General features: G+C 41.9%; 4 protein-coding genes across 4 annotated transcripts; 3 read left to right on the top strand and 1 right to left on the bottom strand.

Annotated features, from left to right (window-relative positions):
• The first annotated feature begins 1,997 nt into the window (after positions 1-1,997).
• On the top strand, positions 1,998-3,304 carry LOC108441236 (histone H1-like). The gene has a single exon (XM_017720653.2). The coding sequence runs from the start codon at positions 2,097-2,099 to the stop codon at positions 2,694-2,696; it is 600 nt and encodes a 199-aa protein (XP_017576142.2). The 5' UTR covers positions 1,998-2,096; the 3' UTR covers positions 2,697-3,304.
• A 1,425-nt stretch (positions 3,305-4,729) lies between these two features.
• Positions 4,730-6,601, bottom strand: LOC119261638 (C-type mannose receptor 2-like). Its single transcript, XM_037531261.1, has 2 exons — positions 6,251-6,601; positions 4,730-5,153 (listed from the first exon to the last, which is right to left on the bottom strand). Exons 1-2 carry the CDS (start codon positions 6,537-6,539, stop codon positions 4,795-4,797), a joined length of 648 nt encoding a protein of 215 aa, XP_037387158.1. The 5' UTR covers positions 6,540-6,601; the 3' UTR covers positions 4,730-4,794.
• An 8,437-nt stretch (positions 6,602-15,038) lies between these two features.
• On the top strand, positions 15,039-15,695 carry LOC108441237 (histone H1-like). The gene has a single exon (XM_017720654.2). The coding sequence runs from the start codon at positions 15,090-15,092 to the stop codon at positions 15,693-15,695; it is 606 nt and encodes a 201-aa protein (XP_017576143.2). The 5' UTR covers positions 15,039-15,089.
• A 6,641-nt stretch (positions 15,696-22,336) lies between these two features.
• Positions 22,337-22,886, top strand: LOC119261639 (histone H3). The gene has a single exon (XM_037531265.1). It carries the CDS (start codon positions 22,346-22,348, stop codon positions 22,754-22,756), a length of 411 nt encoding a protein of 136 aa, XP_037387162.1. The 5' UTR covers positions 22,337-22,345; the 3' UTR covers positions 22,757-22,886.
• Positions 22,887-22,891: the final 5 nt, after the last annotated feature.

Genomic DNA, 22,891 nt, shown 5'->3' with positions numbered 1-22,891 from the left:
GCCACGCCGGCCTTTTGTGAATAAGACTGCACACCCCTGCCTTAGGCTGATGATAAGGTGTCAGGGAGTACAGGTGGGTTAAAGCAAGAACATAAAGCAAAAGTAGGTGCAAGATGTGCCATTAAGCTCACATACTTATGGATAGGCCTGTTGGAGTTTTTGAAGAATATGTCCTCGAACCCTAATTAATAAAAGTTTTGTAACAATCATTAGCTTGGAAAATATTAAAAACGGTTATAAACACTAAAACTGAGACAGACAGGCCTATAAGCATTTAACTGAGGCAGGCAGACAGAGACCGGAAAAGCAGGCCCAATATTTCCATATATAGAATAGCGTGAACTCCAAACTCAAAGCAGGGTATGGGAATGAAAGGAGCCATTGTGGTAGGAAAAATCACCTGGCAGGTCAGAAAGAGTGAGAAACACTGCTTTTACAATAGAAGTTAGCTGGGAATAGGAAGGCTAGCTGATACGGGTTGGTAAGAACCGGTCTTTGAGCCAATTTAATAAGAAAGTGTTTCAAACAACGGACACAGGGAGGATAGGGAGACCTGATAAAACAAGGCAGAGAAAATTAATAAAAAAAAAAAAAAACATCTTGAGTTGGGTGAGATGTTTCTAAATTAGAAAACAGATTAAATTAAAACTAAAACTTTGATTTAACTTTATTTAATTAGTAATGTTTTTCCACATCATCTGGGACTTCGGAGCGGAGGACAAGGAGCTCTGGGTGCCGACAGCCTCAGGTTTATACAGTAGTCAGAGTAACAGCTGCTATAGCCCTGAACTCCGAGATCGTGAAAGTCCGTGTAGGGCAAGGCCTTTGACTTCCAAAGGCGACAGTGAGCAATGTGATCTTTCCTGCTAGGCTACAGGCTTACGCTGTATAGAGAGGGACTGATGGTGGGTTTAGAGCTCAGCTTTAGGCCCTGGTCTTATAGTAAAGTTAGATGAGTAACAGTAGCTCCAGTTAAAGAACGTCAAAGTAAGCTTATGGCAGGGCATCAGGCTTGTGATGGAGTAAGAGTGAACTGAGATGTATCATTAGACTTCTGATAAAATGAGAGAATTAAAATCAGGTGCAGAGCTCAGCTTTGAGCCCATGTCGTAGAGTAGGCCAAATCAGACTTACAGCCAGGCCTCAGGCTCATCATGCAGTTAAAGCCACAGCAGATTTAGAGCGAGGCTTTAGGTTTATGGTGAAGTGAAAATATATTTAGGTCAAGAACTTTGATTGTTGCTGAGGTCAAAGTAATCAAAAGCATGACAGAAGCTAAGACATGGGACTATTATGTAGTTGGAGCGAGCCACAGGAGTTTTTTGGGCCAGAGCTCATGCTTATGGTGAAGTTAGAGTCAGAGAAGAGTGAGGTTTATTTCTAGTAAGTTTATAAGAAGTTTATGGTTACTTCCCACTAGGGTGATGGAGAAATTAGAATAAAGTTAATTAGGGTGAGATGGAGCTTGGGGTTTATTTACCACTGGTCAAGTCAAAGTTTATATATAGCGCTTTATACACCGGCACAGCAGCAGAGAGGAGCTCTGCCCACGGCGCCCGTTTGCTTACGCGTGTGCTTTACTCGCTCCAAGAAAGCTCGTTTTACCCATAATAAACGGGGCGCTTGACCGCACGTTGTTCTCCCGCGCCGTCGCCGAGGCTCTCCGCGAATGAGTCGTCGAGCTGTCTGAAGGCTCACGTCGCCGTTTGCTACCATTTTCCACCGATTATCGCGTTAAAAGCGCCGCATCTCGTTCGAAGCGGCGACCGCGCGGCACTTTCTTGAGCGCTCCGTGCGAAACGAGGCGTCGCTGCGCGCTCATTCCCGGACTCAGGACACACGACAGAGCCTCTTCTAGAGGTCTGAGAGGTTGGGCGCTCGACAATCGGCGCATTCGCTCTTATTTCACCCGATAAATATCACGAGAAAACACAAGTGCGAGCGCGTCGCTGAGGCATGGCTGCACAGCGCCCGCCGGGTTGAGTCTACACCGTTCTCGTGTGGCTTTTAAGGGGCGGCCCGTCGCCTGAGAGGGAGGTTCCTCTGAACAGCGCAGCTCCGCTCATTCTCGCTCCCCTCGCAGCAAAAGCAGAACGATGGCAGAAGCCGCTCCCGCTCCAGCCGCCGCCGCGCCGGCCAAAGCTCCCAAGAAGAAGCGCGCCGCTCCGCCCAAGAAAGCCGGCCCCAGCGTCGGCGAGCTCATCGTCAAGGCTGTTTCGCAGTCTAAGGAGAGGAGCGGCGTGTCTCTCGCCGCCCTCAAGAAAGCTCTGGCTGCCGGCGGCTACGACGTGGACAAGAACAACTCCCGCGTCAAGATCGCCGTTAAGAGCCTCGTGACGAAGGGCACTCTGGTGCAGACCAAAGGCACCGGCGCCTCGGGTTCCTTCAAGCTTAACAAGAAACAAGTCGAGCCCAAGAAGAAGCCGGCAAAGAAAGCCAAGAAGGCGGCCGCCAAAAAGCCCGCCGCTGCTAAGAAGCCCAAGAAGGTAGCAGTGAAGAAGCCCGCGGCCGCTAAGAAATCGCCGAAGAAAGCCAAGAAGCCGGCGGCCGCCAAGAAAGTCGCCAAGTCTCCCAAGAAACCTAAGAAGCCCGCGGCACCGAAGAAGGCGGCCAAGAGCCCGAAGAAAGCGAAGGCGGTCAAACCCAAAGCTGCCAAGCCCAAGGCGGCGAAAAAGGCCTCCCCCAAGAAGAAGTGAACGCGCCGTTTTACCTTCGTGTCCCGTTTTCCCCGCTCAAAAACGGCTCTTTTAAGAGCCCCCCACATTTTCCACTGAAGGAGCTTGGTTTTCTTTCGCTCTGCACAACGTCTAAAACCTCCCAGACGGTACCTGCAGGTGATCGATGCAGTAGCTGAACTGTAGTTACATGGCTGAGAGTGAGGGGGGAATGGGCGCAGTGCAGGCGTGCAGTGTGAGTGTCTGACCAGCGATACGAACATCACGTACATAGTGAATGTGTAGCGCTGCGTTAGTGGAGTAAGAGTTAAGCGGGAAGATCACCGTGTGTGTGTGTGTGTGAAAAGCGTTCTGCTCAGTTTTTACCCAGAACTACTAACTAAGATCAAGCCGCGCTCCAGTGACACGAGGGGCTGAATAAAAGCAGCACCGAACATGTAGTTTAGTTATTAATGTGCTGATCAGAGAAAACACGGAGCACAAAGACCAGTCGCCACAAAAAAATGTGAACCTGCAAGCAGCGGAGTAAGAGAGACTTTGGTAACGTGTGGAAACGTCGTGTTACTGAGTGACTTCCTGAATTACTGGGTTTGTGGGGCTCTGGAAATAAAATGTGAATAAAATGAGAATAATTTTAGTAATTATTACAACTAAAAAACATAATTCCATACAGTAGATCAGCATCTGCAGTAACGAGTCTGAGGGTCTTTCTTGTACTGGCCAGTTCACGGTTTGACCACAGGATGGCGCACAAGCTTCATCAGTGACGTGCATAAAAGATTTATTTCCTACAAAATATGTAACGGTACACACACACACTCGTGTTCACCATCACAAAGAGACTGCACCTTGGCGTGGTGTGATGTCTTGTGCGTTTCCTTGACCCAATGAGCTAAACAGGTGGTTCAGTCACTAGAACCACAGATCTAATCATACCTGGGAGGTCAAAGGGTAGATTTACCTTTATAGTTTAATTACACGTTTAAATATAATCAGTAAATCCAGAAAAGATCATCCAGGTCTGCATGAGGAAACAAACCCGCTGAGACCCCGCTGTCCAGTTCACCTCCACCAGCTGAGACCCCACTGTTCTGTTCACCTCCACCAGCTGAGACCCCACTGTCCTGTTCACCTCCACCAGCTGAGACTCCACTGTCCTGTTCACCTCCACCAGCTGAGACCCCAACTGTCCTGTTCACCTCCACCAGCTTAGACCCCTCTGTCCTGTTCACCTCCACCAGCTGAGACTCCACTGTCCTGTTCACCTCCACCTGCTGAGACCCCACTGTCCTGTTCACCTCCACCAGCTGAGACCCCACTGTCCTGTTCACCTCCACCAGAAGAGAATTAATCTGCAGTGGACGCTAAATGCTGCAGTTGACCTCTGAACTTTGAAATGACCTTGGAAAACCCTAATCTACAGACTCTTGACACGGAATCTCATTATGATCCAGTATTTATCCCTGTGTGTCGTTTGGACTGTTTCCAGTATTTTCTAAAAGGACAAGGTTGCTCCCAGGAAATTCCCAGTTTGTCCAGCAGTTTCTGAGAATAAACAAATTCACGACTGAAATCGGAACTGAAAAAATCAGCGACCATAATAGTGTAAAAACATCAGGAAGGATTTTTAATGAACTCAAGTTTATTAATATGATGTCATTCCCTTAATTCTACAAGCAATATTAGTCATTAAACTGCTTCCCATAGAAAACAAGCTGATCTTAAATTCATCAGGTTACCAAATAAAATGCTAAGAAATGAAGTTAAACAGGTCACACAAGACATGGAATAATAATGATGATAATAAAAATAGTAATAAAAAATGAATAAATAAAATATTAATAATTAAGCAGAAATTAAACAGCTACATTAAAGTATAATGTTAAATGGTTATCAGCTCTGTTATTAGAGTAATAAAATGTAGAAATATCATTTCACTACAATGTACATTATAAACAAAGAGAAGCTAAAGTCTTTTAAAAAGTATGTAACTGATTATCACTAATTATTTCATCTGCTTTATAGACGGAATTAAACTAGTGAAGCGCATGTTGACTGGAGCAGAGTCCGAGCTAGAAAACAGTGAACTGGTCTCTTCTAGGGTTGAGAAATTGGTCTTTTACGGTTGTTTAAGCTCACAAACAGCTCTAAGAGCTGAAACGTCCGTCTTCGTCCTGAATGTTGTCTCCACAGTGTCGGTCCCAGCACGGCTGAGGGGTGCTGGCTCTGCCTGTCTCTCGTTTCTCTTGGTCCACGGTCCCAAAGACAGCCTACTGGACGACTTCAACAGCTCAGAGAGTTGACTCTGTCCAAGCCCCACCCACAGATTCCCAGAGACACGCCTCCTCCTGAGCTCAAACTTCACCTCTTTCTGGTCCAGATCAGATTCGATGCGCAGAATAGCCCTCCTGTTCTCTCTCTGACAGTAATCCAGAGCGCTCTCCCAGTCCATCTGCTCAGCACTGACATGGATCAGTGCTGACAAACACACAACACAAACGGAAAATGAAGCTTTAGAGCAAGACAAGAGCTTCATATTCACATTCCTGCTGGGAGAATCAGGGAGTTTGTATAAGAGGGAAGAGAGACAACATATAAACAAAACTGACACGTTAATGCGCTGATGCACATTATCACTCTGCTCTGGTTCTGGATGAACTTCATGCAGATTTACTGAGTGGCGACCAATCAGACTGTTGGTATGTGACGCGGTAACCAAGCTGAGGTTCAACACTGGAAGCAGCGCAGAGTGGAGAAATAACGGCTGATGAACTTTATTATTATGTTATTATACAGTTCAGAACTGCTTATTACTTATTACTGGAATTCATTTACACACTTACAGTCCTGAGATCAGGGGGCACTGCAGGCCCCTCAGGACCCCATCTCCTGCGCCCTGGACTGCAGTGTTGAGTTTCTGGCTGTCTAAGGTCACTCAGGCTCAGACAGTAAGAGAGGAGGAAGGACAGTGTGGCTCGTTTGGAGGCAGTCAATTTAAGACCCCGTCCTGACCATCTAAACATGAAGGAGTGTCAGAGAAAGAGTCTCTGAGACTTTATTAAAGGCTGATTCTACCAGGACAGTCAGAGAATTCAGTAATATTAATAAGAATTAAAGATTTGTTTGATGTTATTAAAACAATATTTAGTGTTTTTACTCCTGTTTCACACGTTTATGACTGGACACTTTCTCTTTCAGCTTCTGGTGGGTTAAACAAACTCAGGGGGTCCTGATCATTACAATTGTATTATATTGACAGCAAAATTAATTATGAGTAATTTACATTTTTTCACTCTTGCATAGATTATCTATTCCATCTTTGGGTATATTTTAAGTGAGTATTAAATACATGGTTTATTATTATTAATAATAATAATAATTGTTCTTGTTATTATGTTAAATATTTATGTATAAGTGACAAATTAACTGACAGGAATGGTTTGGATGAGCTTTGAGTTTTGATTTTCTCCATTTGCTGCTTTTCCTCATCCCACATACTGCAGTGTGACTCATCACTGCCTGTTGATGATCCTGAACTCTAGGAGGATCAGAGAGTTTATAAAGTCATGACTTACTGTTGGAGCACAGAGCAGGCTGAGCATTATTGCACAGCGCTGAAGACCATTTCCCTCTTCTCAGTACGACACAGTCTGATGATGATGGAGGATGACCAGTCACCCAGTTCCTGTAGGCAGAGCGTCCTCCATCAGTCCACTCCCAGTCATCACGCAGCAGGCCGATCCAGAAGGACGTGCTGCTGGTCAGCCCTCCTACCTTCACTGCTTCATTCTGGTTTTGGACTCTGATGCTGACCAGGTCAGTGTAGCTCTTCCTGCAGTAACTTTGAGCTTCATACCAGCTCATATTCCCAGAGTCTAAATGATAATTGAGGGTGAGGTCAGTATCTGTGGAGGGAAGAGAACTTATTGACCTTCAGATCATCCTGTGATATTTTGGGGGAAATGTACAAAAGAGCTGACCCTCGTGGCTCTTTAATGAACTGGTGATTTAAATAGAGCAACAACCTCCATTACAAACAAATCCAGTCAGCTCCATAATTATTGACGTCTTTTAGGAAAATAGATAAAACAGGTCACAAAAACCTGTTAATAAAGATATGAGAGGAATCCACCTGTTAGTGTAATAACTTTAAACACAATTTCTGACCATCTTTTACCGTCTTTACCAACAGAGTCAGTAATTACGGATCTGACAGTCTGTAAATGTGTAGATTATATCTGAATGTATTGGTATTCATTCTGGTAAAAAGTCAGTATTAATTCTGCTACAGATGGATTCCCTTTACTGATCATCCAGGCAGTTAAAGCTGATATTAATATATGATGCTGAACTGATTTGGGGAGGGAAGTACAGAACTGCGCCATCTGCTGGACACATTCAAAACATTTTGAACCGCCAATCATTTCACCACAAAGGAAAACTTTTGACAACGGATGAAAAATCATTTAAAGCTGGAACTTTTGTGAAACAGTGATTTTGTGAGCATGAAATCAGAGCAGATAGGAAAACTATATTATAATAGAACATTTTAGTGAGTCTTAAAACTGTGAAGATTAAAATACATTGAGCTAGAAAACCAGGGCACAGTGCCAGCATTGCATCATGGGAAGTGACATAATGTAGTTCTGTTTTTACTGTAATTTAATCAGAGAATAATACAACTGAATATGATGATGCGACATGTTATATTACTGCCTTTAATGTTTCACATCTAATTCACTGTTAACTGATCTGACGACTTTCCTTCCCTTAGTTTAAATCTATAGAGTTAATAATCAGTAATTACCTCCTTTATAACACATGAAGTTTCTTTTCTCTGTGCACTGAAGACTTTCCCATGATCCATCAGCCTTCATAGCAGCACAGCAGGACCCTGACCCACAGACCCCGGTCAGATTATTGAATGTGACGTCATCTCCATTAGACCATTTAACACTGAACTGATTGCGGTTCAGACCAATCCAGAACATCCAGCTACTGGTCAGGTTAGTCAGGTTAGTCAGTGCAGTGTTGTCTTCATCACTGTACACAGTGACCAGGTCAGTGTAGTTTGCTCTACAAGCTGCTCAAGCCTCAGACTGATTCATGCCCTTCATAATGACGTGGAAAGTTCTGAGATGACTTTGATCTGCAGGAGAGAAACCTGTAGAAAGTTCTGTAGTTACTGTAGAACAGAAATAACGGATGTCAATGTATGTAATCCAGGATGTTTTAACTGGACAGAGTGAGAGATTTTACAGCTCCAGAGCTGTGAGATGCTGGACTGTTAGAGCAGAGAAATCACTGTGATGTTTTCCTCTTCAGTTTTAGGGTCAGAACAGTGTTGATGGGCGTGTTCAGGTGTGTTTATTGTGAGTGAACAGCTGTTACAGGTCGGTGTGCAGACTGTGCTGAAGGCTGCACTGACTTAGAACAGCTGGAAAGATCTAAAGCTCAGAAACTCAGTGAACACATAACTGTGTGATTAATAACAATCAGGGTGTAAAAGTTCAGAGAAACTGGTGTAAAGGGAACGTTTGGGTTAAAAGCAGAAGAACGGAGCCAAAAATATACTTGAGTGAAAGTCAAAAAATGTAAACAAAATCAAGAAAAAATAAAATAAACAAGAAAATCTTAAAGCATAAATGCAAAGTGTTTTGTGGAGCAGGGTTATGAGTAGCAGCTGTTTATTCATTAGCTTAGTTGTGCGTACAACATGTTTACTGCAGTTACTGTGTTCATAGTTTGTGCAAAAGTCTGAGCCCCCTTTCATTTATTTAATTAATCCAAGTCATAATAATCACAAATTTAGACTCATCAATTCATATAACTTCACTCCACATCTCACAGCTTCAGTGTTCAAACATATTTCTCTTTGTGTCCGTCTCCTTTTCTCAGTGAGGTTCTTCTTGATCAGCTACACGTCCTTTCAGACCCACAGCGCTGAGTGGTCTTCTCACAGTGGAAGGATGGACAGAAACACCTGTGGATGTTTTCAGACCTGAAGCAGCTTGATGTTCTCCTCTCTCTCAGAGATCAAAGCTTTCAGTTCTGTTTGTCTGATGGGGGCAGTTTTGGGGGCTACCAGGTCTTGAGCCGTTGTTGTTGCTATTATTAGTTGTTATTAGGAGATTATCTGATGTCTGATCTACTCCGACGTTTCTCGTTTAGCCATTTTAGATACACATGAGGAGGAACTCTGACGGCAGCTGAGGTGAGTTTGGGAAGCTGCTGGTATGAATGTTAGGGTCTGTTTGATGATGTCAGCTTTGGGAAGCTTTTATTTGGAGACACAGCTGTAACTGCTTGGTTTTAAGACTGGAACGATGGAAAAGTTGATGTGACAGTGCTTTGGATAAATTAAATACTGCTGCATTTCATGTTGGAGAGATTTTCTCGAGGTTTGTCTCCTGTTTTTTCCTGACATTGAAAAATCCATAACTAAAGTTGGACTCTGACTTTCATCCAATGCTGTTTATACAGTCATATGTCAAAGCTTAGCTCTGGTTCAAACAATGTTTTGTTGATTATCTAAATGTAAATTAGCTGCCACACTTCAGAGACACACTTCTGAATATTTAAATGCACAAATGCTGTTTATTTACTGAAATTGACTAATTGGAAAAGAATGTAGCCTGTGCAAAGGTTCTGGTACCTTCTATATTGTTCTGTTTTATTTTTTTTCCTCAGCAAGTTAAAAAGTTATTATTAAGAGAATAAATCTAAAATGTTCTCTAAAAATGCCAAATTTAACACTTATTCTGAAATGTTCGTTTATTTTCACTGAAAATATCAACTGATCATGTCATGTGAACTGAGTTAAGCTGAATGGAGATCAACTTCTGTCTTTAGTGCCAACAGCAGTTTGTCGGTTTCACCACAGACCCCAGAACCGATCCACGTCTAGATCTTCATTCTGTCAGCTGGACTGAAGCTCAAGATCTCTTCAGTGAAATAATTTCCACGAGGCTTTTTAATGTGGCCTATACACACATCACTCTACTGAAACTGACCTCCTGACCTCCTGTTTCCTGCAGATGCTGGATCTCTTCTCCTCGTTGGTCTAAGTTAATCTTTAAATCACAACATTCTCCTTCTCCGTCCTGCATCTTCTGGTGTTCCTGGCATTGTTTGATTTCTTAGAGCCAATCTCACCCTTTTTGTTTCTCGCAGTATCTGAGCTCAGGACGGTCTCTTCTCTATGTTATTGTTAACTATCAAAGATACTTTCTCTAGATAGACAAAGCTCTTCTTGTAAGTCTCTCTGGATAAGAGCGTCTGCTAAATGCTGTAAATGTAAATCCATCATCCATCATAAATGTAAATCCAACCCCCAGTGCGTCAATCCATCACCCCCCAACCCCCCAGCACAGGTTTGGACAGCGTGCATTTATGATCTTAAGCTCTTGAACTAGAACTTTCTTCAATTCAATACAGATAAAAGTGAAGTTCTCCTTTTAGGCACCAGAATGTCCAGATTTTAGGTTCACCTTGACTTTTAGATCCTAGACTTGCCGTCAATATGAAGGATCATTGTAATGTGGTGTTAATGGTCCCGTGTGTGTGTGTGTGTGTGTGTGTGTGTGTGTGTGTGCGCGCAACTCATTTGCATACATGTTAGTTCTCATATGTGTCATAGTGCCGCATTAGACTGATTTGTTTAACGTTTACCATCAACAGCAGTCTGGTGGGCTTTGAGACCCCCACGAGCTTCCTCTAGCTTCATCAGTTCTGTACTGACCACCAAGCATTTACTTTGTTTTTGGCAGTAAAGACTAACTGAGCCGCAGCGCCACTGATTCCTGACCACACCTCTTCACCACTGACGCACTATAATTACTGTATAAACTCTTAAACCCATAACTAATAAACTCACACACCTGGATAAGGGTGGAACAATAACCAGCCACTATGATTCATAATGTCCATCCACAAGTCATGTTAGGGGCCATAAGGCTCACATTACAGGAGGAGTCACTTCCCCAGCCGTGTGTAAAAGTTGACAACGGCTCAGAATCTCGTCAGCAAACTTTCCAGCAGTGAAGAAGTTTCTCCTGTTTCTTCAGACTAGCGACACATAAAGACCCTGAACACACATTTATGACATTCACAGCCAGTAAGCTTTAAAAGCTTATGAGTCAATTCTTACCTGAGAGGAAGAGGAAGTAGAGGAGGAGGAAGACAAGGGCAGTTGCCATGGTAACACCAAACACTCCCAGCTCTGTGGGGTTAAAATACAGAGGAGCAATACAAGAAATAAGAGGAACTAAACTTTTCTCCACTGTAAAGAGACACTAAATACGTTTTGTTCAGTTATTATGGACAAAAAATACACGACTTGATAAAAATCTTCTCAGTAAACAGCTGCATCTGATCTTAGATGTAGGATGAAAATATGAAGGATCAGCTGAACAGATACGTACAGAAAGATGGAGCTTCACACCTGCGGTCTTACCTGGTGAAGCGCTTCTTGTTGAATGAGCTGGAAAAATGCAAATAACATCAATAAACCTGATCCTGCTGATGTCCCAGCGTCGGGGCCAGTGTGGGCAGGAGCTGATGAATGATAAACAAAGTGTCAAACGGGTCAGTGAAAAAGGCAGGCCGAAGTGTGAATAGTTATTTCTGATTCAGAACTCTGATTTTGCTGTTTGTCAGTTTTTGTCATAATGTGAAAATGCCTGTTGCGCTTTAAATCCAGTGTAAATTTCATGATGAATGGATCAAAACAAACGGGCCAAAGTGAGTTGGAAAAAAGTCTGGCTCCATCGACTCACATTGACGGTAGAGTAGGTTTTTCCTTCTCCTGTAAAGTTACCATTTTGGAGATACAAGGTTTTGTTCTGACAGCAGCAATATGTAAACACAATGTCTTGTATTCATGAATTCACATGTGAACATAAAGGAAGAAAAGCCAAAAATGGACACCAACATTCTCAAAGTAAAAAAAAAAAAAAAATTCGCTCCCACATCACATCCTCATGCCTCATCACTGCATTTAATTACACCGTATTTGCTTAAACTGCCACTAAATGAAATATGCATAAACAGGAATGTGAAGTTTCACCATTTTTTAAGCTGAGTTTTCATCACAACACAAAAGGAAAAAAACGAGAAAAAAAATGACTGACTCATTTTTAAATACCGAGTCCCATGATCCGCACAACACAGTAACTACAGGCAGATTAATAAACTGCTGAGGAAATGATAAATAAATTACATCACAGCGCTTAAGAGCTCGGAGTTTCCTAGAAAAGTCGCTCTTTAGGACTGAAACAGTTTGGTGGCTCTTAAAAGAGCCTTTTGGGTGTTTGAGGAAGTTGTGGTCGCTCCGCTGAATCTAAGCGCGCTCTCCGCGGATACGGCAGGCCAGCTGGATGTCTTTAGGTATGATGGTGACTCTCTTGGCGTGGATGGCGCACAGGTTCGTGTTTCTGTACTATAATGTGGCCTAAAACCAGACTGAAATTTTTCATGTAGATGATTCCTATACTAATAGGAGCTTACTTGTTTTGCTACCACTTTTTCAAGGATGTTAAATATAAAGGGGAGATTCGAGAGAGGTCTGTAATTTGAAAGTTCATAGGGACCGAGATTAGCTTTCTTAATCAGCGGTCTTAATACTGCAAGGTCAAAAGTTTTTGGGATGTGTCCAAGGCTAAGAGAGGAGTTTACTATTGACAGAATAGGCTTGGTTATTTCTGGTAAGATTTCCTTGAGTAAACCTGTAAGGATTGGGTCCAAAATACAGGTGGATGATTTTGCAGAAGAAACTATTTTAACTAGTTCATTTTCTTGAAGTAAGGTAAATGATTCCAGCCTATCTGCAGAGACTGTAATATTCTTAGGATCTACACTGGCACTATAAGCCAGCAGATTTGTATAGTTTTGTATATTTGTATAGTTTAACTGTGTGTTCAGAATTTTCTGCCTTTTTTTTTTTGTTTTCGATTTTATCACTAAAGAAATTCATAAAATCATTGCAGCTATAGGCTAATGGCATCTGGGGTTCAGTAACATTTTGTTCTCTTTTATTTTACAAATTGTGCTAAATAGTAATCTAGGATTGTTCTTATTGTTTTCTATGAGAGACAAGAGATAGGCTGAGCGTGCTGCAGTAAGAGCTCTTCTATAGTCTATAAGGCTCTCCTTCCAGGCGGACTGGAACAGTTCTAATTTAGTCAGAGGCCAATTTCGCTTTAGTTGTCTGGCAGTCTGTTTCAAAGCTTGAGTATGATCATTATACCAAGGGGCATGTTTTTTTCTGCCGTACTATTTTACTTTTTAATGGAGCTACACTATCTAAAGTAGATCGAAAAGTATCCTCTAAGAACTTGTTCATAATATTTAACTCTAATCCTCTGTAGGATTAGATGGACATCTGACAGAGGCTGATAACTGAGGAAGGTTTCTGATAAAGCTACCAGCTGGGAGGAAGTTGTAGTCTGCTTGACACGATAACATGGGGATGAACACATATTACCACTAAACTGGATTTCGTAAGAATCTATGTGTAGCATACCTGGCCAATAAAGCTTGATTCTGATTCTCAGCTAACGTTGATGTTCTTTAACGTCTTGTTCCCACAGTAACTACATTCTGAGCCAAAGTAATTACTCAAAATACATTGTCAACAAAAAGCCTAGCTCTGTACCTGCTGTCATTTCTCCAACTTCATTCTAACAGCTCACTATACATCTTGGTTACAACAACAATAAAACTAATAATAACAATAATTATAATAAAAGGAAAAAAAATGCTTAGTTCCAGTGAAAGTAATTTGTAATGCTTCAGCAGACCAAGAGATTTTGGACAACTTCATGCTTGCAACTTTGTGAAAAAAGTTTTGGGATGGCCCCTTCCTGTTCCAACATGATTGCACACCAGTGCACAAAGCAAGGTCCATAAAGACATGGATGAGCAAGTTTGGTGTGGAAGAACTTGACTGGCCTGCTCAGAATCCTGACCTCAACGCGATAGAACACCTTTAGGATGAATTAGAGTGGAGACTGTGAGCCAGGTGTTCTCGTCCAACATCAGTTTCTGACCTAATAAAGGCGCTTCTGGAAGAACGGTGAGAAATTCCCATAAACTCACTCCTAAACCTTGTGCAAAGCCTTCCCAGAAGAGTTGAAACTGTTATAGCTGCAAAGGGTGGACCAACATCATATTAAACCCTATGGATTAAGAATGGAAGGTCACTCAAGTTCATATGCGTGTGAAAGCAGATGAGTGAATACTTTTGGCAATATAGTGTATATCAAACCTTTTGATTTACAAACCATTTTCTTCAGCTTTCATGACTACCTTGAGCACCATTATTTCCTACCTTTACATACTTTCTTTGATTATCTTTCATGTCATTATTAATGTCATTATTTTTTCATATCAAAAATGATTCCATTATTTCCAAATAAAGAAGTAAAATAATCATAGGCCACGGCCACAATCAGGCCTATGCCTTTAAACATTATTCACTTTTTGTATTACTACAATCCAAAATAGCTACAACTAAGTCTCTGTATGTGTGTGCTTTTCTCCTTCAAAGACATTTTAGTTCTTAGACGGAACAAACAGATTCCTATCTGTGCATATGCATCTTCTAGATGAGGGCTACTCCGCGCACAACACTGCACTTCGTGTTCATACCCAGGGTCACCCATCCGCACACACAGCCACCCACTCCCAGAGGGAAAGAGCTGCACATGACAGAGAGAACCATACAGCAAAATATGACAGGAGTAGTTTTAATTAGCCTAAAGAACCTTTCATATCTCAATGTTTTCCACTGATCTTCGGGTTATTTCCCACTAGTCAGGCCAAAGGTCATTTACATGGCACGTTAGCAGACAGCAGGCTCTGGCCCCGCCAGCCAGCGGCCTCACGCCTGTGTTTTACCCGCTCCAAGAGAGCCCGTTTTATCCAAAGTGAGCGAGGCGCTCGGTCACTTCAAGTTCCCCCGCGCCCTCGCCGAGGCTCTCCCGAAAGGCGCCGTTGAGCTCTCCGGAGCTTCACGTCGCCGTTTGCGCCAGTTTTCCACAGATTATCGCGGCAAACACACCGTGTCTCGTTCGGAGCGGCGACCGTCCGGTGCCCTTTTAAAGGCTCCCTGTAAAACGAGGCATCACTGCGCGCCCATTCCTGGACTGGGGACACACGACAGGACCTCTTCTAGAGGAATGAGCCGTTGGACGCTTGCCAAGCGGCGCTTTCGCTCGTAATTCGCCCAATAAATACCACGAGAAAACACAAATCTGAGCACGTCACTGACACTGCTGCAAAGCGCCCGTCAGATTGAGTCTTCTCCGTCCTCATGTGTCTTTTAAGGGGGCCGACTCCCCGCGTGAGAGGGAGGTTCCTCTGAATGGTGCAGTTCGTGCTCATTCTCGCTCCGATCGCAGCAAAAACAGAACGATGGCAGAAGCCGCTCCAGCTCCAGCCGCCGCACCGGCCAAAGCTCCCAAGAAGAAAAGCGCCGCACGGCCCAAGAAAGCCGGCCCCAGCGTCGGTGAGCTCATCGTCAAGGCTGTTTCACAGTCCAAGGAGAGGAGCGGCGTGTCTCTTGCCGCCCTTAAGAAAGCCCTGGTTGCCGGCGGCTACGACGTGGACAAGAACAACTCCCGTGTCAAGCTCGCCGTTAAAAGTCTCGTGACGAAGGGCACTCTATTGCAGACCAAAGGCACCGGCGCATCAGGCTCCTTCAAGCTTAATAAGAAGCAAGCCGAGCCGAAGAAGAAGCCGGCTAAGAAAGCAGCGACCAAGCCCAAGAAGGCGGCCGCCAAGAAGCCCGCCGCGGCGAAGAAGCCCAAGAAGGTAGCGGCGAAGAAGCCCGCGGCCGCCAAAAAGTCGCCGAAGAAAGCCAAGAAGGTAGCGGCGAAGAAGCCTGCGGCCGCCAAGAAAGTCGCCAAGTCTCCCAAGAAAGCCAAGAAGGCGGCCAAGAGCCCGAAGAAAACAAAAGCCGTCAGGCCCAAAGCAGCCAAGCCGAAGGCTGCGAAAAAGGCCGCCCCCAAGAAGAAGTAAATGTGCCGTTCACATTTACGGCTTGTTTTTCTTCTGTTAATAAAACAAAAAAAAACACAACGGCTCTTTTAAGAGCCACCCACGTTTTCCTCTCGAAGAGTTAGATTTTCTTTCGTCCTGCACTTAAAAAGTAGTCATTACTAGTCAGTAGTGATAATACTGGAAGGCGAGGAAACGGACTTTCTTTGTCCCCATCTCTTTCTCTATTACTTCAGTTCAGGTTTCCTTTACTGACATGACAAATTTACATTTGTATTGTCAAAGCACTGCAAAAATTATACATCGAAATTTATAAATAATTACAAAACCAAGACTGATCACCATAAAATTAGAAAGTGTAATCAATATCAAAATGTATACAATAATAAAACAAAGCCTATGTAATACGCGTCTGAAGCAATTAACCAGACAAAAATATTACATGTATGAAGATTAAAGCAAGAAACACATCTATATGACATGTATGTATATATAACAGTAAAAGGAAAGGTTGTGGTTTGGTGGTCACTCACTGTCCTGCATGTTTGGCACTGATGGACCCCCAAATATAATCAGTGATTAATATTTAATACATTTTATGTATCTTTTATCTCTCTCACTCAGACGTGCGTGCGCGAAGAGGTGGGGGAGGAGCAGAGGGCTAGGAGAGGAAATGTGGGCGGACCCTAAACCTTGGCGACGCTAATATGATTGGTTGTTGAATGTCATCGCGTTTTAGCCAATAGAAACATGGCAGCTTTGCCTATATGAAGGGTGATAGAAGACCATAGACCTTTATTTCAGCTTAGTTTCGCAAGTTGAGTGGAGATACGAAATGACTGGACGAGGAAAGGGCGGTAAAGGTCTCCTTTGTTGAACAGTTGAAACACCAATTACTCAGTCCAGTATTTTGTGGCCCGGAAGTTTGTTTTCGTTTGTCCTCTTGCTCAATTTGAAGTATCTCGAGTAATTTAACAACTTAAAAAAGAAATTACGCATGTGCCCCCAAGGCGCCTCTCCACCTTTGGTGGGGAGGCACTGGGTCAAGCTAAGGTTTGTGGGCGAAGGTGAAGCTCCAAATCGGTCTGAAGTTGGAGCTCAGCTACTACAAAGCCAATGGATAACTGCTGCTGACATTTATTCTTTTATTGCCTTACCCAGTCAGAAAGATTTTGAACTGATTTTTCTTCAGGAACGTGGTCTTCAGCGATTTTGTCAAATCTTCAGTGCTTCAGCTGAAAATGGCTTCTGGAAAGGTTGGGAGATAGACTCCTCCGCTCCACAAGATGTGCGCTTTGTGTTTGTAAAGTTCTGGACTGGGCGCGTTGCAGATGCAGATATAGAACAATATCTGCTCCGCTTTTGTGAGATTTTGCAGCCAGTACATAAACCAGTAGATCAATTCGGCATCTGGTATGGGGTTCGCCGTTATAAGGTTAAGCTCAGGAAAGCCACTGATGGGAACCTGATGCAGATTCCAAACTCTATCAGTATGGGTCCTTATAACGGCAGGATTACCTACCAGGGACAAGTACAGCGCTGCTATGTGTGTGGCTCTTTGGAACATCAGGTGAAGGAATGTCAAGCTGTCAAGTGCTGGAAGTGCGGGGAGTTGGGACACAAAGGAAAGGAGTGCATGAATACAGAATTGTGCAGCTTGTGCAACCAGAAAGGCCACTCCTACTTCAAGTGCCCGGAGTCCTACAGCAATAAAGCACGAAATGTGAAGTACCCAAACAGCGTACAGCAGCCCAACGTAGAGCCCACTGACATCCAAACCGAGAGCGGTGCAGCAGAAGTCGTCTCAGCACAAAACCTTGGAAAACAGCAAAGTATGATCATTAGATATGCTGAGGATCAAGCCCACCTGAACAATGAGCAGGAGGAGGAGGAGACCACTTCCACATCTAGCAGTGATACCACCGCCAGCAGCAGCAGCAGCAGCAGCACTGGCTCCAGCCCAGAGTCTGATATCACGGAAGAAGATTTCTTAGCCCTGCCTGATCCTCGGTCTGAGAGAACAGGTGGAACGGAAGCAGCTACGGCAATACAACCGGCATCTGCAGTGACCCAGGTCACCTCCACTCCACCGCGGACGGTTGCAGGTGAAGGTATTCAAACTACCCACAATAACATTGATCCAGTAGACAATCCCCCAATACAACAGCCTGCTAAAATGAAAAGGAAGAAAAAGGCCTTGTCCTCGGGAACAAGCGCGATAAAAAAGATGAGAGAATGAGCACAGATATGAAAATGACAGAAATGGAAAAAGAGAGAGATGACTTTAAATCTGTATGACCTCTGTCCTCCTTAACATCGCTACCTGTAATGTCAGAGGAATACAATCGAAGATTAATAGAGAAAGTAAATTGAATATATTAAGTCATGAAAAATTAGAGGTGTTGTGTATACAAGAAACAAGGTTATCAACACACAGAGACATAGAGGATGTTAAGAATAGATGGAATAGAGGGGACTCTTTTTTCTCTATTGGAGACTGTAAGGCTGATGGTTTAGGTGTTTTATTTTATAACAAACTGTTTAAAGTTACAAATTATAGGGAATTAATCCCAGGAAGATTGATTTATGTGGACTGTTTTTATAAAAATAAAAAAATTAGAATTATTAATATATATACAGCTCAAGATAGAGTGAGGAAAATGCAGCTTTTTAAAGAACTTAAAGTGCTGTTATGTGTAGGTTTTTGTGTTATTGTATGTGGAGATTTTAATACAGTTACAGACCAGAACGATAGACTTACTAATAAACCGTGTGAAATACGCCGGGAAGGCGTCTTTCTAAAATCCATGATGCACGAACAAAATTTTAATGATACTTTTCGAATTCTTTACCCTAATAAAATAGATTTTACAAGGTTTAGTTCTACATGTAACAGTCGTATCGACAGAATTTACATAAACACTGAAATTGAAGTGTGCTCATATGAAACTAAAATGCTACTAAATTCTGATCATTTGACTGTAATATGTAAACTTAATCTGAAGGGTGAAATTAAAAATAATTATTGGAAATTAAATATAAATATATTAAATTATAACTATGTATTATTAGAGTTAAAATCTGAAATTAATAGAATAAAATCTCTTGGAATTTTCGCCCGAAATAATAGAGAATTATGGGAAATCTTTAAAATACAAATTAAAGAATTCTTAAAAGTAAAATCTCGGAAGATTAATTCAGACAATAATAAAAGATATGATTCTATGATAAGACAATATATTGATTTAAAATGCAAAAAGATAAGAACTGAATCTGAAAATAACGAATTGGCACATTTTAAAGAAAATATTGATTTAATGAATAAAAATATATATAATAATATTCAGGTTTTAGCTGGAGCTAATTCTGAAGAAATCCAGAACAATGAAAAAATTATGTCTTTGTACAAATCAAGAAAAGAAAATTCTTACATCCAGGAAATATTTAATACTAATGGTGACGTTATAGCTGATCCAAAAGAGATGAGAAATGTGATCAGAACCTTGTGTGAAGGAATGTATAAAGAAATTAAAATAGATAAAAATACGATGAACAAATTCTTAAACTTTCAATTTAATAATAATAATTTGGAATACTTAGGTGATAAAATTTTAGAAAAAGAAGTCACTGAAGCAATAAAACAATTAAATCTTAAGAAATGTCCAGGTAAAGACGGCCTTCCAGCAGAATTTTATAGTAAAAATATGTGTGATTTGAGCAATTTATTAACACGGGTGTATAATGAGGGAGTTGAACAGGGTTTTATGTACAACAGTTTTTATGAAGGTGTGCTCTCACTGCTGTATAAAAAAGGGGATAAAAGGGACATTAATAACTGGAGGCATCTGACTTTGATGAACTTGGACTATAAAATCTTTGCTAAAATCATTATGAACAGACTACATGAGGTTCTGGATGACGTCATCACAGAAGAACAGACGTGCTCCGTTAAAGGAAGACGGATGTGGGACAATTTGAGCACTTTAAGAGAACTTGTGTGTGATAAAAACAAACAGTCCTTTTATGTTGTAGCCCTGGATCAAAGAAAAGCTTTTGATTATGTGTCGAGAGAATATTTATGGGCAGTTCTGGAAATGTATGGTTTCCCTTTAAATTTTATTAATATGATCAAATGTTTATACTCCGACTCCAAGGTGCAAGTTAATGTCAATGGGAGTTTGACAGACGAGTTTAAAATCTGTAGAGGAGTGAAACAGGGATGTCCTCTTAGTGCAGCTCTTTACATCTTAGCTATTAACCCTTTGATTCTAAAAATAAAACAAGACTCGAGATTAAAAGGAGTTAATATTGGAGATAAAAACATAATTATAATAGCGTACGCAGATGATGTTACTGTATTTATTAAATCACAAATCGAACTTGACATAATAAGAAATCATTTTAAAGAATATGAACAAGTGTCTGGAGCACAATTAAATCTAGAGAAATCAGAGTGTGTCTGGATTGGAGATGAAAGTAAAAAATTCCCAGTTAATGTTTTAGAAAAAGAAAATATGAAAGTCTTAGGAATATTTTTGAATAATAAAGGATGTGTCGATTTTAACTGGGAACAAAAGGAAAAAGAAATAAAAGATGAAATAGGTAAGTTTAAAAATCATAATTTTAGCTACCAAACCCGAATAAATGTCACTAAAACGTATATAATATCTAAAATAATGTTTTTAGCTTCTATAATTCCTCCTACAGATAAATGGACGAAAAAACTAAATAAAATTTGTTGTAATTTTATATGGAACACCACAAGAGAAGTGACCAAAAGAAATATTTTGTTTAAAAGCACTGAGCTCGGAGGTTTAGGAGCAATAGACCTAGCAATCAAAACTAAAATTGCAGCCTGCAAAATTATTGCAGGGGGCATTCACAGACAAGCAGCCTGGGTAGGAAAATTAACAAACTGGAAAGAAAAAAGAGGATGCCACAGATCCAATTTCCCATATTTCAAATTACTGTATTCAGATTTTATTGCAAAACATAAACATCTCAATATAAACTGGATAAATGATCATAGTAAAGAAATATATAAACTAATATGTAACTCTATTTATGGTAATATGATTATTTACAAAGATTTACAACCAAATGAATATAAAGATGCATGCGATAACATTAATAATAAACTTCTATCAGGGAATCTGAGAGATGTATCGTGGCTAATCTCTGTTAGGAGACTACCCGTGAGAACTGTGGTCAGGTGGAGCTGCTATGTAAAGACTATAAAATGCCCCATGCCAAACTGCGACGCTGAAGAAACTTTAGAACACTTTTTATTTGATTGTTATAGATCTAAAGAAACATGGAATAAATTACAAAGCTTAAATATAAATATACAAATGAATATGAAGACAATAGCATATGGATTATTTGGAAACTCTCTCCCAAAACAACAAAAGGAATTATTATGGCTCATCATTTGCATTGTAAAAAGTCAATTGTGGAAAACAAGAACGAGAATGACGATTGATCAAGCTTTTGTGTCCAGTGATGTTGTTTTTAGTCACATTATACGGGAACTGAAAAGAAGAAGGACTATTGATACAAAAAAACAAGAAGGTAAGAAATGGGACTTTCTGACTTTTTAAAATATAAAGTCTGTAACTGTTTGATGTTTTGTATTTAATGATGATGTTTGTTTGTTAATTGTAAACTGTTATATTTTTGTTAAAATAAAGTTTCTTTAAAAAAAAAAAAAAAAAAAGAAAGACTGGAGGTAAAGCAAGGGCTAAGGCCAAGACTCGCTCATCCCGCGCCGGGCTGCAGTTCCCTGTGGGCCGTGTGCATAGGCTCCTGCGTAAAGGCAACTATGCCGAGCGCGTCGGCGCTGGTGCACCGGTCTACTTGGCAGCGGTGTTGGAGTATCTGACCGCTGAGATCCTTGAGTTGGCCGGCAACGCTGCTCGTGACAACAAAAAGACCCGTATCATTCCTCGCCATTTGCAACTGGCTGTTCGTAACGATGAGGAGCTCAACAAACTGCTCGGAGGAGTGACCATTGCTCAAGGTGGCGTACTGCCAAACATCCAGGCTGTGCTGTTGCCCAAGAAGACTGAGAAGGCGGCCAAGACCAAGTAAATGGGCATTTTTTCTAAATCGTAATTATCAAAGGCTCTTTTAAGAGCCACCCACTTTAGCGACAAAAGTGCAATTTATCTACATTCTTTCTCCCATACAAGAAAGGGCTTTCGATCGGTTGTGTGTATGTTAGAATGAAAAGGATCATGGCATCGACACGTCCCAGGATTGCATACTGAATGAAATTTAGAAGCTAATCGAGCACGATGAATAAACGTACATGGGCATCTGTTATAACTCCGAGTGGAGGTGAAACCGCAGACGTGTAATAATGAATGAACTCAAAATCTGAGTAAAGTCACACAGGACGTGAAACAAAGAAAAATCAGTACAGGCGCCCGTCAAATCGTTGAGGTAGCGTCTTGTGATTTGACAATATTGGCGCGGCTTAAGACGCCCAATAAGGTTTAGCCAACGCGTGGGGAGGCGGGCATACTCGAGACGCCCAATATCGTTTAGCCAATGGGAGGCGGACACATTCAAGACGCCCAATGAGCGGCGAGCAGCTCGAACGCTTAAAAGGGCCGTGGCACGTATGCAGCCTCATTCTTCTTCTTCGCTAAAGAGTAGAGTTTGGTACCATGGCAAGAACCAAGCAGACAGCGCGTAAGTCCACCGGTGGCAAAGCCCCGAGAAAACAATTGGCTACCAAAGCTGCTCGTAAGAGTGCCCCGGCTACCGGCGGTGTCAAGAAACCTCACCGTTACAGGCCTGGCACCGTGGCGCTGAGGGAGATCCGCCGTTATCAGAAATCCACAGAACTGCTGATCCGTAAGCTTCCCTTCCAGCGCCTGGTTCGTGAGATTGCTCAGGATTTCAAGACCGATCTTCGTTTCCAGAGCTCTGCCGTCATGGCCCTACAGGAGGCTAGTGAAGCTTACTTGGTGGGTCTGTTCGAGGACACTAATCTGTGCGCCATCCACGCTAAGAGAGTCACTATCATGCCTAAGGACATCCAGCTGGCCCGCCGTATCCGCGGAGAGCGCGCTTAAATTTACGGGAGCGCTCTTTGATTTCCCCCAAAACACCCTAAAGGCTCTTTTAAGAGCCGCCTAAGTATTTCAACGCAAAAGAGCATTTAATAGTAACTTTAGCGTTCTTTAGTGTTCTGGCTTTATTTTTGTGAG

The sequence above is a fragment of the Pygocentrus nattereri genome, chromosome 19 (genome assembly GCF_015220715.1).
Source record: "Pygocentrus nattereri isolate fPygNat1 chromosome 19, fPygNat1.pri, whole genome shotgun sequence".
NCBI classification, from domain to species: Eukaryota; Metazoa; Chordata; class Actinopteri; order Characiformes; family Serrasalmidae; genus Pygocentrus; species Pygocentrus nattereri.
This window is presented reverse-complemented; position numbering and strand designations above follow the sequence as displayed.